The 14,724-nt window shown below is 40.8% G+C and overlaps 1 protein-coding gene across 3 annotated transcripts in view; it reads right to left on the reverse strand.

Moving 5' to 3' along the window:
* eml1 (EMAP like 1) overlaps positions 1–14,724 on the reverse strand; it is a 47,724-nt gene that overhangs the window by 30,930 nt on the left and 2,070 nt on the right. For 2 of the 3 annotated variants that reach the window (XM_034525450.1, XM_034525449.1), the window contains exon 1: positions 3,689–4,286. The exons of the other annotated variant lie outside the window; for it this stretch is intronic. In XM_034525450.1, coding sequence (XP_034381341.1) covers positions 3,689–3,755 — 67 coding nt within the window. In that variant the 5' untranslated portion in view covers positions 3,756–4,286. Of the gene's footprint in view, positions 1–3,688; positions 4,287–14,724 lie in introns of those variants that run through there. 3 annotated transcript variants of the gene reach the window in all.

Below are 14,724 nucleotides of genomic sequence, written 5' to 3' on the forward strand. Positions count from 1 at the left end.
TCCAAATCTGAGCAGACATTATTAAACTCAAAAGGTAAATTACAAATCTCACTAATGAATGCAGGCGAATGGATTAGTTTGGATGGAGAGGCTGGCTGCTTTGAGATGAACATGAGTGTATGATCATCAGTATCACAGCACTGTAAGGGAGCTGGTTTAGATATCAACAGAGTTTCTTATAAACACATCAGGAGCTAATGAATGAGAAATTGCATTACTCTAATGATGCATTTTTCACTAATGATTGTGAATGTTTTAGCGACACATTTCACACACACTCAACATAATTGCCAATCATAGCAAAGCCTTTCAAAAGTATTTAGACATCAACTTTAAGTTTCAAAGTTGCTCAAGATCACAACTGAAACAACTTGACAATTCATTAATTAGTCAATTGACAGAACAAGCCATCATTTTATTTATCAAGAGACAAAAGTAGGAGTCTATAGCCATGCTACCAGCTCTGTAAGATTACATTCATTTGGTCATAAACCAAAGTATTCGACAAAGCTTTTTTCAGAACTTTATAAACTCAAAACAAATATTAATTGAGCAAATAAGCAAATACATAATGGATAGATTAATGAACATCCATCAAAACCTATCAAAATTGAAATGTTACGCTATTGTCCCTTGGTGATACATATTAAGTTTAATAACACTTCTTGATGGTGCATTCAAGGGTGCTCCTACATCTGCCATTTGAGTGTCAAAAAACATAAATTTCATGTTGTAAAATCAAAGCCAGAAGATGAGCAATAAGCAGGCAGGACAGTGTAGTAACATATCATATGCATTTAGTTGCTTAATGTATAACAACGGTTGCAATTCAAGTTGATTTACAAACTCTAGAGAAATCAACCAGGAACACAGGAAATACAATTCCAGTTGCAGTAAGCTTTGGATAACGGTCGGTGGTAATGTAACAGCAGGCAAAGAAGTTAAACAACCTGGATGGTCCTTTAAAATGATGATAACATCAAATGGAAGCTTTCTTTCTGGGAAAGTCTGTGAACAACAGACTAATTCGATCAAGACTGCGCTCTTCTCCAGGACCGGTAGATTCCAAATGGGATTAAACAGACAAATGGCTTCTCTGAAGGATTCACTTCCTTCATCAGCTGCAATCAGCATGTGACTCTGGGTGTCTGAGTGTGTAATGGGGCTAATTTTCAGTTAGCCTGAGCTATTCCCGACCTCCTGAGGACAAAGCATGCAGCCTGTGCGTGTTCCTGCAGTTTAGCTGACCTAGTCTTTGAACATTAGTCTGGTTGGATGCTCCACAACACACAAGCCGAGAGGGAGAGGAAGAGGCGAATGAATGACATCATTGACATTTGCTTTGAGTGGATCTGGGTTCAGCTGGACGGCAACAGCACACACCAGATGTGTAAGGACACCCAATCAAGCAGTCTGTTGGAACAACGAATGAGACACTGTGTGTGGGGAAAGAGAGAAAGAGAAAGAGAGAGAGAGGGGAAAACCCCTGGCAACATCAGCTAAGCAGCACTTGTTATTTCATGGATTTCTCTCAGAGAGGAAACATGACATTGTAAAGGATTACAAACAACCTTGATGGCTCTCCCTCTGGTTGCTGGTCATGACATGGCAAGAAGTACAGGGAGGAAAAACAGGTTGGCAAATGCAGATTGAGTGGACAAAGTGTAGTTTGAATTTAAGTCCAGATTTAAAGAAGAAATGGTTGACTGTTTTGACACAAACACTGAGCCTCGAGGGCAACACAACTCTGGCATGCAGTCTGCCACCACACTGAAATATGTGAGATTTTAGAAGGTCAGGCATTTCTTCATTCTTCATCTCTATGGTACTGTACAGCACTTGCTGCATAGTTTTTTAAGTTGTTATCCTTGGCGTTATCAGCACTTAGCTCATTACACATGACACAACATGTGAGAATACAGGGTGCACGCCCACTTCTGTGGGTTATCAGATTTCAGCACTTATTATTTTATATGGGATGGTGTCTCCTTTTTTTAAACCATAAGGTGGATTCAAGCTGGTTGCCTCACTTTTATTAATTATTCCTGTTCCTAGTGATCTGCATACCATCAGAAATAAAGGTGTTTATTAAGTCACTTATAGACTCAGGTGCAGTACAATAGTCACATGTCTCTTTTCTACAATTAAATAAAACCTTACAGACATCTTTCAGTTTCCCATCTATATGTCAACTATAAGCTTCTCTTACTCATCCGTTTTTCTGTCTGCATTTCCTACTTTTGTGATTGCTATAACTTTAATGAGGGAACTCCATACGGGATAAAAGCTTTTAACTTGATTCGCCTCATCAGTGATTCGTGAAAGTAGTGAGGTACCCAGTATCCATGGCGGGAGACACTTCTGTGTAATTTCACATCCGCGATTTCCTCACACAGTCTTCCATCATCCCATCGACTGCTAGTGCTTACACAGCACAATAAATATTATGGATTTTTTCATTAGCAATCATGTTACTCCTCTATGCTTGAACAAAGATAGCTTGCACTCGCTACCCACCAGAACAGTCACTAGTGCTAAGTGCACACTGAACAATATTATACGTGCATGACAAACAATGAGCATGACACACTTAAAAGGGGTGACTTTTTTTCTCCATATGAGGAATATATATTTAATGCTATCTTTTTTTAGCTGTTTCAGTGGAGCTATAATCTGCTTTACAGCTTTGTTTAAAGCCCCTTTGCCAGAGACACCAGTTATTGTGTTGGGGATAATCCCCTTTGTGTAGAGGGTTCACTAACAAGTGTTAGTTTATCAGTAGTCAGAGAGGGTACCATCAAACTAATTTAAAACAAAACATAATTGGAAAGAAAAATCCTCCCAAATCCCAGAAATCCTTCTAACATGTTGGACTGAGACATGCTGATACAACATTGTAGGACCTTTTTTGAAGCATAGTCTAGTGGTATTTCTTAATATTAGGAGATACATCTTACATACGGGTTTACTAGTAACTACTAGAGCTTCTTGGCAATAAATCCTAAACTGATGTGTCATGCTGCTTGTCTTCTTCCCTGAGTCACCCTCTCCCACCCATAACATTTGCAGCTTGAAGTATGGTTTCTTCCTCTGCCAGCAAATACATTATATTAGTGCAGCAAAGCAACATGAGCAATACTGTCCTGTTCTGTCATCTCTGTTCTGTGTGATTCAGCAAGCTGATGACAATCAGCAAACAGGGCAGAAATATATTCATGACATACCCCTCATCAAATCAAGCAGAACCAGAGTAATCAGGGCAGCTGCTGTGAGCAGAGGACTGTTCCTCATCCTCCCTCCGTCTTTGTTTATTAGCTCTCTTGATGGTTGCTGGCTCACAGACTGTTGACACTATTCTGGCCTTGATTCCAGATACTTCCTGTTAATTCTACAGTGTGTTCTTACGTAAATGCCCCTCTGGAGTTGGATGTGTAAATATTCACCAAAGTCGACATGTTATCAAATCAAATGTGTTCTAGTTTGATACAACGTTAAAATACATAAACATTTAAAGCCCTAAAATAGCTTGTGTGTCTGCAACAGACACACCAAACACACCTACACACATCGACTTGGTGTCAAGTTTAGCCAGTCAGCTTGTGATATGTCAAGTCCAGAGAAACAACATGCAGCTGAGGTAATGGAGGGGTGGGGGAGGAAGAGTGAGGGGAGGATTAGTTAGTTTTACCGTTGCAGAACTGTAGCAGTGATGAGGTGTCATACAAGCTGCTGTAGCTGGAAAACCCGTCCTCCATTCTCAACCTCTGCTCCGCTCCTCTGTTATCCACAGCTCCTTCGCTCTCCTCTTCCCCTCTCTCTCCTCTCCCTCTTTTAGTTTATCGTTGACTTGGCATCCAAGGCGCTCCCTCCATTCACTCTGCACAGGTCAGGCTCCCTGGGTGAGTCACCATGGCAACCCATTCACTCCGATTATGTCATGTGAACTCCAACCCTTCTTCCTTTCCAACCCCCGTCTCACAAAAAAAAGTCCTGAACTACAGCGGAGAACACTCCCTGCAGAAGAATGACTGCACCGGACCGCCGGAGAGACACAGAGACCGAAGTTAAGCGGCTGCTGATGGTTTTGTTTCCTCCGTGCTCTTGTCCTCTCCTCCTTCCTGTCCTAGTTTCGCCTCCTTCTGTTCTCCTCTTGTCCTTCTGTCTTCCGCGGAGGCAGCTGTGTGTCGTTAGCTCTCGCTGATCTCCAGCAGAAAAACAGCTTTAAGAGGGCTTGAGCTGAGAGCGCAGGCTCTGGCATCGGCAGTTACTGTGTGTGTGTGCGTGTGTGTGTGTGTGTGTGTGTGTAAATGTGTGTGTGTGTGTGTGTGTGTGTTTAGATAATGCTCGGGACAGCCCAGCCTTCCCCTGTAACACTCTGTGGACGAGTCAGAGCATAGGGGGCTGGGCCTGGTGGTGAGATCCTCCTCCTCTCTCCTGGCGGGAGAGGAGAGAGGAGGAGAGGAAATGAGAAGAGAGGAAAGGATAAAATCGGTGAGGAGAACAGAGGAGAGAGGACAGAAAGAGAGACATAACATATATATATATATATATATATATATATATATATATATATATATATATATATATAACATATATCAGGACAAGGTAGGTTAGGAGAAGTTAGAGAGTGGAGAGCCATAAGAGGAGAGGCAAAAAGGGGACAGGACAAGGTGGGATAAGAAACAAGGTAAGAGGAGAAGAGAAAGGAGATGACAGGAGAAAAGGTTAAGACAGGAGAGGAAATTAGAAAAAGAGAGGACAGGAGAGGACAAAAGAGGTAAGATGACATTTCAAAAAAAAAAAAAAAAAAAGGAGAGGAGATTCACTCATCATGAGTGATCGTCTGTTGTTTCTGCACTTCATGACCCATTGCTTCTGCACTGGTGGGAAGTTCTTTTAAACAAGCTCTTGTATTGTGTGTTGTTTTTATAATTGATGCGTCTGTGTAGTGCTTGGCTTACCCTGGCTGTATACATAATGTTTCCTAGCTAGTGGGACAATAAAGCTGAACTCAACTGAAGGTATAGGATATAGTGGAGGTGAAAAATGCACAACTGAAGGAAACCAAAACAATGGTTAGTTACAAAAATGACTAAAGCACTGTCGGCCCCTCAGTCAATATATAGAACACACACACACACACACACACAAAAAAAAAAAACACACACACACAAATTAACAAACCACACTGTCACATCTTCTTTGGCATTTCCCGCAGCCTAACATTCAAAACTGAACACTGCCAGGGGATCTAACATGGTTATCATTGAGTCCTCGGTCTGTCTTATCTGCCCTGCTGCAGACTGTACAGAGGCAGTGGGATCCTTGAAACAAGGACAAGAGGGGGAGAGAATGAAAGGGAGACTAGGGGATTTGAGGAAAGAGAGAAATAAATAGGATAGAGGGGGAGGGGGATGGAGGAGAAAAAGAGAGTGCTTGAGGAGGGTGGGTGGTACAAAGAGAAGGACCAAATTAAAAAGTGAGCAGGGTGGGAGTTTTGAGGGGAGAAAGGGGGGAGACCCTAAAAAAATGTGAATTCTAACTGGGGGTTTGTATGTGTATGTGAGGGGGACGGGGGGTATGGGTCTGTGTGTGTGTGAGGGGGACGGGGGGGTGAGGGTCTGTGTGTGTGTGTGGGGGGGGGGGGGGGGGGGAGGAGGGAGGAGGGAGGAGAGACTCTTTGCATTATTTATAATTCAAGCTAGCAGGGAAGAATAAGAAGCCTAAAAAGTCTGTTGCCTATATTGATGTGTGAAATATTCCTCCCATTATTGCTAGATCACAAGAAAAATAACACAAAGGCAGGGATGAGACCATGAAGGGATACAGTACATGCGTTTCTCTCAGTGTCGTATAGCAGCACAGCAGGTGTGATAGAATCTGTCTATTTGAAGCTCTTTCTTTGCAGGTATCTCCCCTAAAATCCTATCTAGGTTCACCGGTGACCCGGACAGTTTTGACCTTTAACAGGAGGATGAAAGAGATGCAGTGAAGCACCTTATTACAGTTGACCACTTTATGGTTCCAGGCCTCCATATTTTTGACCTCAGCCCTTGTATTCTCTCCCTTTTCTCCCTCAGGAACCCACTCTGCTTCACTTATTACACAATAACATCAAGCCCCTACCACACTCTAGGATTATGTGAAAAAAACAAGATGTTCTTTGTACACCAATGTTGCAACTGAACACTGCAATAGTTGTTTAAACAAATGACAAGGATATTACATTTGAAAACACACATACATTAAGATGTGCTGACCTTTACACCAGTTGTACACAATGCTCTTTCTCTGCAACTACAGTTAATAGAAAGTGTATAAATGCATCAAGGCCTTTGCATTTATTTTGATAATCTCAATCATATTTCAGAGGTTTTCAACACCCAAAAGGGCAAAGCATCCAGTGTTTTGATTCAGATACAGAAAGGAATGTCATGCAGCTCCTCTCCCAGAGTCCAAGCAACACACAGTGTAAACATCCTTTGTGTCTTTGTTCTGAAGACCTCGAGTCACACACTGTTTAGTCTGAAGGGGTTCAGATTATTGCTAATCTCATTCTGGGGCAGATTTGGGCTCTAGATTAGGGACAGGTCTGGTTTTTGTGTGTCTGTCTCTCTGCTCATATGCTCACGTGAGAAGAGGAATATATTCCCTACAAAATCCCCCCCACGGGTCCCTAAACCCCACCTACCCTGCGGGTGGCAGGTGGTGAGACCGCTGCTGCTTCACCACCCCTCCCCATTGTCCTCCCCTCCACCACCCATCAGTGAATCCAGAGGGTGCACACACACACACACGCCCACACACACACACCCCCACACACCCACCCACACACACACACACACACCCCCAGAGTGCTGTTCAGAGAGTGAGGATATCAGTCACACCTAAACTTGCAAATATTAAACTTGTCTTCAGTATCCGCAGGCGGCTGTTTTCAGAGAAATATCTCTAGAATTCCATTTTACCTACTATGCACAAAATGGTAAAAAGACAAAGTTTGCAGCCAGCTAGTAACATTGTGAAACATGTATCAGCTACAGAGCCAGATTTTGCTCTAAAAGAGACTAAAAAGTTGAAATTCACCATCAACATGATTACAAATTAATAATAATGTTGCTTCGTAACTGCTGGATGTGTAAGCCACTGTTTGGCAACAAGTTCACCATATCAACTTAAAAGGTATGTCAATATTTTGTCAACGATTTATTTTTTCCAACACAAAGATTGTCATTGCAGGAATAACCTCTTAAACGTTCCCAATGGCTCCATTTTTTTAAATTAAATTTGTTGCAGGACCAAGCTTTGGTCACACCTAATGTATTTAGAATTCTAATGGGGGTACCAAAGGTTTCCACATACAGTATGTCAGGCTGAATGATGCTCAATCTGTAACTTCCATATGTTGAAAAAGCACATATCTAGTACTTTCTTTACATTACATGTCATTTAGCTGAAGCTTTTATCCAAAGCAACTTCCAATAAGTGCATTCAACCCTGATAACAAACTCAGAACAACAAGAATCAAGAAAGTACAATTTTTTCAAGAAAGCCAAACTACAAAATGGTATAAGTAAGTGTAATTTAAGTACCACTGAAGTGCTAATCGGAAGATGTAGAGACGTCAGTGTGATGAATGCTTTTTGTAAATGTAAGTCAGCTTCAGGGAAAATTAAGAAAAAAATCAAGAGGCAGTGCATGCAGCTATCTTACTATAATACATCTTACAGAGGTTCTTTGTCTTGCTCAAGAGCATCTCAGCAAGGCCTCACATCAGGGTCCATTGCTTTCTCACCTGGCCTTCTATTTTTACAGCTGTGGCACTTGAAGATCATATTCAAACTGAGTCGGTTGTTCATGTCTTTTTTTCAACCAAAAAAGAGAAAAGAAACTGCTGACATTTGTTTTATCCAGAGATGCTCAGTCAGTGGGTCAGGATTATAAACAATCAAATCCAGAGCTGAGGACGAAACAAGGTCAATCCTCTCTATGATCCAGCCACCATCTGTGTCCCTGTTCTTGTTATTGGGCTGTTTTGTGCTTTACGCCATGAATTATTCCAACCTGTGGTCTTAATGATTCATAGGGACATTTCATTTCAATTAAAGCCAGGGGACTCATGGACAGCATGTCAGAGTGGACAGCTAAAGACTGTATGCACACCTTTATTAAAGAGTTTCAGGAAGTTTCGTGAAGGTTTGCTCTAACTAGTTAAACATTACAGATTGTGCTCCCGTAGGCAGGGAGCAAAAGTCACCCAATAAAGGTGCATGCCAAGGCGAGGTGGATGAGCCAGCAGAAGAGTGATACAAGTGTTATCTAATCATTTATTTCCCATGAAGCTCATGAGTTCAACATGGTCATTGGTCATTATGCCAAATCACTATCTCACAGTGCAAGTAACAATCAGACTGCAGGGCTGATACTAAATTTAGCCCCATAACATTTGTGTAGCTCTATGGATGATAATTTGGGGCAGCCCATAATTTGTCACAACAACCAACTATTGAAAGGATTACCATGACATTTGGTCCACACATTCATGCCATCATTAAATTAAAATTTAAAAGTGTGGCTTTTGATATTCTTGCTAAACTATAGATATTACCACAGCGGTGGAAGAAGTATTCAGTAACTAACTAAGTACATCTGAGTAATTATACTTTCGTTATAATGCAAGTTACATTATGTGTTATATCTATTGTATATCCTGAAAACCTGTTATACTTTTATTTATTTTTATCTACAGTATATCTTTATTCTTAATACTTGTCCAACTCGCTCTAATAGGGGCATTATTGTTATATAATGTGTTATCTTATCCTACCGCTCTGGTCAATAAAAGAAGATTAATTCTCACGGCGTAACAGTTTGACATCTCACATCAGCAGCTGTGATATTGATGCACCGAGAGGGGAGAAGGGGCCAGACCAGAGGATGTAATACCATCTGTGACTGACTGAGCTCACTCGGTCTACTACCTTTCTGTACAGGAGAGCAGAGATAGATTGAATGTGAGAGGTGAGACCAAATCCGCTGAGTGACTGCTGAAAATACATAATTTTCCCCCCGCTGGAGAAAATAATAACCTGTCATTTCTAATACATACTTTTCAGAGTAGGCGTGGAGTCCAGATGAAAACCCATTTCATGACACTTAATTATTAACGCTGGAACCTTCGCATTGGACATTATTAACCTCAATAATTTAAAATAAAGAGATGGCCTACGTACTGTGGGTTCAACTTGTCAAAGTCTAGTCCAATACAAGGACACAATATAGAACTAGAACCTGTAAAGAAGAGCTGTTGAAAGATTTTATCATCATGAATTATATGGAGGAAATGTGACCTACTTTCAATGGGGGAGAATCCAACAGAGTGATAATGTTTTGTTCCCAGCTCTGCGTCACAGAAAACCAGAAGCTGCATCCTGCGGAATATAAGCACTCTCATAGCAACATAGACGGTGGGTTAAAATCCACCACATGATCTATGTTTTGTAACTTCAAAAATCATCGGTCCTTTTACCAGCCAAATGTATTTTATCATTACTGTAAGAAGCAACAGTAATTAACCACCAAATTGAGATTTTGACCTGATGAAGGTGCCCGATGAAAGTCACCAGTTAATAGAATTCATCCTGAAATTGACATAATTGTTTACACTAAATTTAGTGGCTATCCAACAGTTTTTGAGTCATTTCAGTCTGAAGCACAAATGTCAATCTGCTGGTGACGCAGCATGTAAAGTCGCAGGAATCATCAAAGTCATTAGATTCATCGTCTGGGAATTATGAATGTCCAGACACAAGTTGTGTCAGTTCATCAAGTAAATGTTGAGTTATATTTCACAGGATTAGTGAAAACGTTCACCTGCAAACCATTCAATAATGTTTTTTAAAGCCCTGAGTGTGGAAACATTTTTCAGTACAGAATATTCTAGACTATTGTATGGACACCTGTATCAGTACTTTAATGTATCATCTGTTTCTGAAATTGAGTATCCAAAGAAAGCATTCAACAAAGATCGAATAACATATTTTGTAATATATCAGTGGAGAGAATCAAGGCTACAGGACGGAAGCAAATGGCAGCTAGCGAGGCACTAAAGTGCACTTGTGTTTCGGGCCACACAAGTAACAGCAATGACAAATAATGATGTTATGGTTCAGGAAAACTAGGTCACCACTTGGGTTTTTAGTGCAGTCTTTTGGTCATGGAGTATTATGCATGTAGAAATCCCTGCCAGACTCAGTAATATCTTTAAAGACCTGCATTTCTGAGTTTCAGAGAAAGAGGTAGTCGTGGGAATGTATTTTGCAAGTCTCAGTGTGTGCAATAATGCATTTTAAAGATTTTAACAGCAACACTGATTCCTACCCTACATTTGGATCAATGTGTCTTTTCAATAACAGCATTATACGGCTAAACATAATCAGATTAATGCTCAAAATGAGTCTGAAAAAGGAGGCCCTGATGTGAGGCTGCAGCTCCAGACATTTACAGATTAACAAAGCTATTGGTTTTAGTGTGAATGATAGTGAAAATGGTTGGTGGCTTAAAAGGAAAGAAGTCCTATGTAAGACTGTAAGTCTCCATGGATATCATTCACGACAGATGTTATGGGCCATGAGACGGAGAGTGTAGGGACATGAGTGTAGAAGAGGACAATCTGCTTTTGGGTTGTAAAAAGCTCCTCATCCTGAGGCTGTGGATCAGCGTCACCAAAATACACCCTCTGTTCCTCACTTCTGCCATGCTTTTACTCAATCACGCACCACTTTTCATACCAATGAACAGAACAACTTGGCCTCTATGTAGAGGAGTTTGTTCCTGCACAAACATGTTTGATTCCACAGATTCATTCAGACGTAAGAAGTTGAATCCTGTGAGTTTTAGAATTGATTTTAAGATTTCACTGCTTGTTTTTAAAGCCTTGAACGACTTGGCTCCTTCCTCTATCTGTGATCTGCTGATTCCTTATGAGCCTGACCGCTGCCTGAGATATTCGGACAAGGCTTTACAGCTCCAAATTCACGACTGATCACTATAGTAACGGGGCCTTTGCTGTCCGGGCCCCTAAGCTGTGAGACTCCCCTCCTGGTAATTTAAGGCAGGAAACTTCAGTATCCTCTCTTCTCAAGACTCTCCTTTACCGGGTGCTTATTTTTTTACATCTGACGAATTTAATTTAATTTAATTTAATAATATTATTTTACTTTTTTTATTGTGTTTCTTATTTTGCATTCATGTTTTATTGTGAAGCAGTTTGTAACTGTTTTGGAAAGATGTCACTCTACTTGATTATTATGCGGTTTCTCCCTACAGCACAGGTTCATTGGTAAGACATTATTTTGACGGACCAATGTAAATACTAATCACGTTTAAAAGAATCATTTCACTTTCTGTTGAACAATCAGGGCACTACATTGTGCAGCCTTGAAAAAAGTACAAGAAGAATATTTACTCAAGTAAATGTATTGTTAAAAGGGGAAATTTACTCAAACTTGTACTTAGATAAAAGTAAACAGTATGCTAAGGCAGAATATACTCTGATGATAATGCCAGCCTAACTGATAGGGCTATTAAATCAAAGATCACCTTCAGGCCACAAAATAAACTTCACCATCATGTCAACTACAGTGGAAACACATCAAGACTTCCATGCAAATGTCCAAGCCAACAATAAATTCCTTTTTTATAGAGCATCATTTCAGTCTGGGCATACAACTGAATCGATGACCAACACCTTCCACATATTATATTGTGAGTGATGATCTAGCTGCCATGACTGATATGACTAACATGTTCCTCTCTGTCGAAGCCTGAGTTAAAAGATGTGCAGTCTAACTTATCTATAAAATCATCTCTTACATGATTGGAAAGTATGACAAATAAATAATGATCATTAAATAATGCAAACACGCCTACTGATTCAGGCAAAAATAACAATGGACATAACTTAGCAGTTTCAGAAGACAATACAATATGCGAAGCTCTGGAATATTATTAGTAGTTCATAGCTGAAGGTCAACTGACCTTTTCTTACATTGTCCCCGTGTTCTCTGTGACACGTGGGACCCCTGCTCCTGGCCAATAACACACACACACACGCATCGAAGATGTTTTAGGAGACACAGTTTGCTGCTTTCATCTGAGTTACAACAAATGCATGCGTTTGTTGTTCTACTGACCTGTCTGGACGTCGTCTGTGAGTCGGGTCCCCTTCAACATGCTCCAGGTTCAACTTCTCTGCTCGCTTACAGTGCTGAATACAACCAGTCAGGTCTCGAGTATGGGCCAATTCATGTTCCGGGGTAATGTTAGAAGTCGCCAGTGGAAGGTTGTCGCGGCTTCATTGGCGAGAAGAAGGTGGCTACATTAACTTAATAAAACTTAATAAATTTAACACAGGCTACTGTGGGCCGCAAGGAAGCCAAAACAACAGACCTCACTTCACTGTGCTCTCTGCGCGAGCGTCTCTCGCTCCACAAACTAGCAAGAAGAACAACAGACAATAGGCTTCACACAAATCAGTGTCACAGGTGGCAGAAATGACTGACATGTTTCACTGACATCGTGGAAATCGTACTACCAAAACAATAATGTATTGATTTAACTCCGATGTCTTAACACAATGACAGTTCAATAGTTCAACACTAACTTGTCAAAAGATCCAACATGCACGTGGGGGAGTTTGTTTTGGATCACTCAGCATGCTGGAGGGGCGGTGCTTTCCATCACTGAACATAACTGGATCTAATCTCAACAATGATCAAGAAAGGCCCACTTTCTTCATTTTATTGCATCGTTATGCATTTTGTTGTACTATTTCACAAAGTGCTCGGCCCGGCCCAGTTGCAACAACCCTTCTGCAGCCCAGCCAGTGGACATACATTATTAGTATTTCCTCTGTAGCGGTAGTGAATTTAAATGTAGCAAAGTACAATACTTGAGATAAAATAAATACTTAGCCTATAGCTCTGTCCAAAGGAAATGGGAAGTTACGGTGCTTTGAAGTGTATCGCTGTTTCTAAGAAAAACTTTTAAAAAGCAAATAAATGTATTTCCCAACAAATAATGAGAAATGTGTTTATGGTTCAAATGCAATGCTTATTAAAATGAGCTAACAATGATATATGTCAAGTTCACAAATACATTTAAAAGTAACTCTTGAGGTGAAATTGAGCATGTGACAATATAGGCTAATGGTATTCGTCTTCCAAATGTAGGATTTCTTATAAGGTAAAAATGTAAACTTAAGATCAGCCTCGGTGGTTTGTATACAATGTGTGACTTAGTTTTAGAAGTATTCCACCAGAACCAACTCCCACACACAACACTTCATCTTTACAATGTGCCTTTCAGAGATGACAGATTCACCTTTTACTGAACAGCCAAGTAATTGGCAAGTCAACACACATTTGCCAACAAGGGCTTAACAGTGCTAGTGTACAGCATATTCACCTTCTATCTCTCAGAAGACATCCTTTAATGGGGAATAAGGGGAAGAAACTGCAAGAAAAACAAGGTGGGCTTCTTCTTCCAGGATGGAGTGGGCAGACATGCAATATATATTGTATATGGGCAGAAAGAAGGATTATAATTTCAGTGAGCACACAAGCAGACACTTTGAGAGGACTGACATGAAGAGATAAGCATGCAGGCAAGAAAAAAAAGCAAATGGAGAGAAAGAGGAACTGTCTTTATGACATGGACAATGTGCCAGTAAAGGGGATATTATTCAGCACAAAAGTATGACATTCATAACATCATGGCACCATATCAAATCATATAGTGGGTATGACTTGAGCCTTCTATGTCAACCTTTCTCCCTCCCTGATCTCCTCACCTTTACACTAATGATGCCATAGACGTGAGTTACAAACCACACAGACTTCTCTCCATCTCATCTATATGTTAATGATACATAACTTGGACATAGAAGTATAACAGGATTGACTGCAGTCCATGGAAATATGGTAAAAGACTGATGCTGTGAACAGTCATTAAAAGCAGAAAGCAGCACCTTGCAGGTCAGTGGGAGACATTGTAATTTGTCAACCCTTTACTACTGTGAAAATAGTCCATTTATCTTAAGGACGGGGATCTAAAATCACCTGATTACGACCTTAACAACCCCACAGAGCTGTGGACACGCGCTGTGTATTTCAGAGTGTACAGGGCTGTGTGTTCTCTCAAGCGACGACAACATTAATCACATCTGACTTGGCCACTGAAACATCCATGTAAACCCTTCCCCCATTTCCTGTACAACCCAGAACCCTGCTCTCCTCTTTTTCTCTGTACAAACCTACACACAGACATACAGTATATACAGTTAACATTCATGTCATTCTTTTGCTTTATTGTTCAATTTTCCTCCTTCAAAAATGTCTTCCTGCACTTGCTTGTCTGTCTCTCCTCTCCTGTTCCTCGCAAAGTCAAAGCAACTCAGATCCCCGATCGATACGGCCTAAAATAAACTCTGCTCAGGAGATCTGGCGTCTGCTGCAGAGTTTACTCTAATGCATGTGCTGTGGAAGTCATGCTCTTCCCTGTGTGTCTAACACACACACACACACACACACACACACACACACACACACACACATCTGCAGGTGACTGTGCTCATACCTGTGTGTCAAATGACCCATGTCCAGCCAGTCTGTTACTCTGATGAATAGGTTTAACATCAGCAAAGCTACGTGTCATTAAATGCAG

Source organism: Cyclopterus lumpus, chromosome 22 (assembly GCF_009769545.1).
Source record: "Cyclopterus lumpus isolate fCycLum1 chromosome 22, fCycLum1.pri, whole genome shotgun sequence".
Classification (NCBI taxonomy): domain Eukaryota; kingdom Metazoa; phylum Chordata; class Actinopteri; order Perciformes; family Cyclopteridae; genus Cyclopterus; species Cyclopterus lumpus.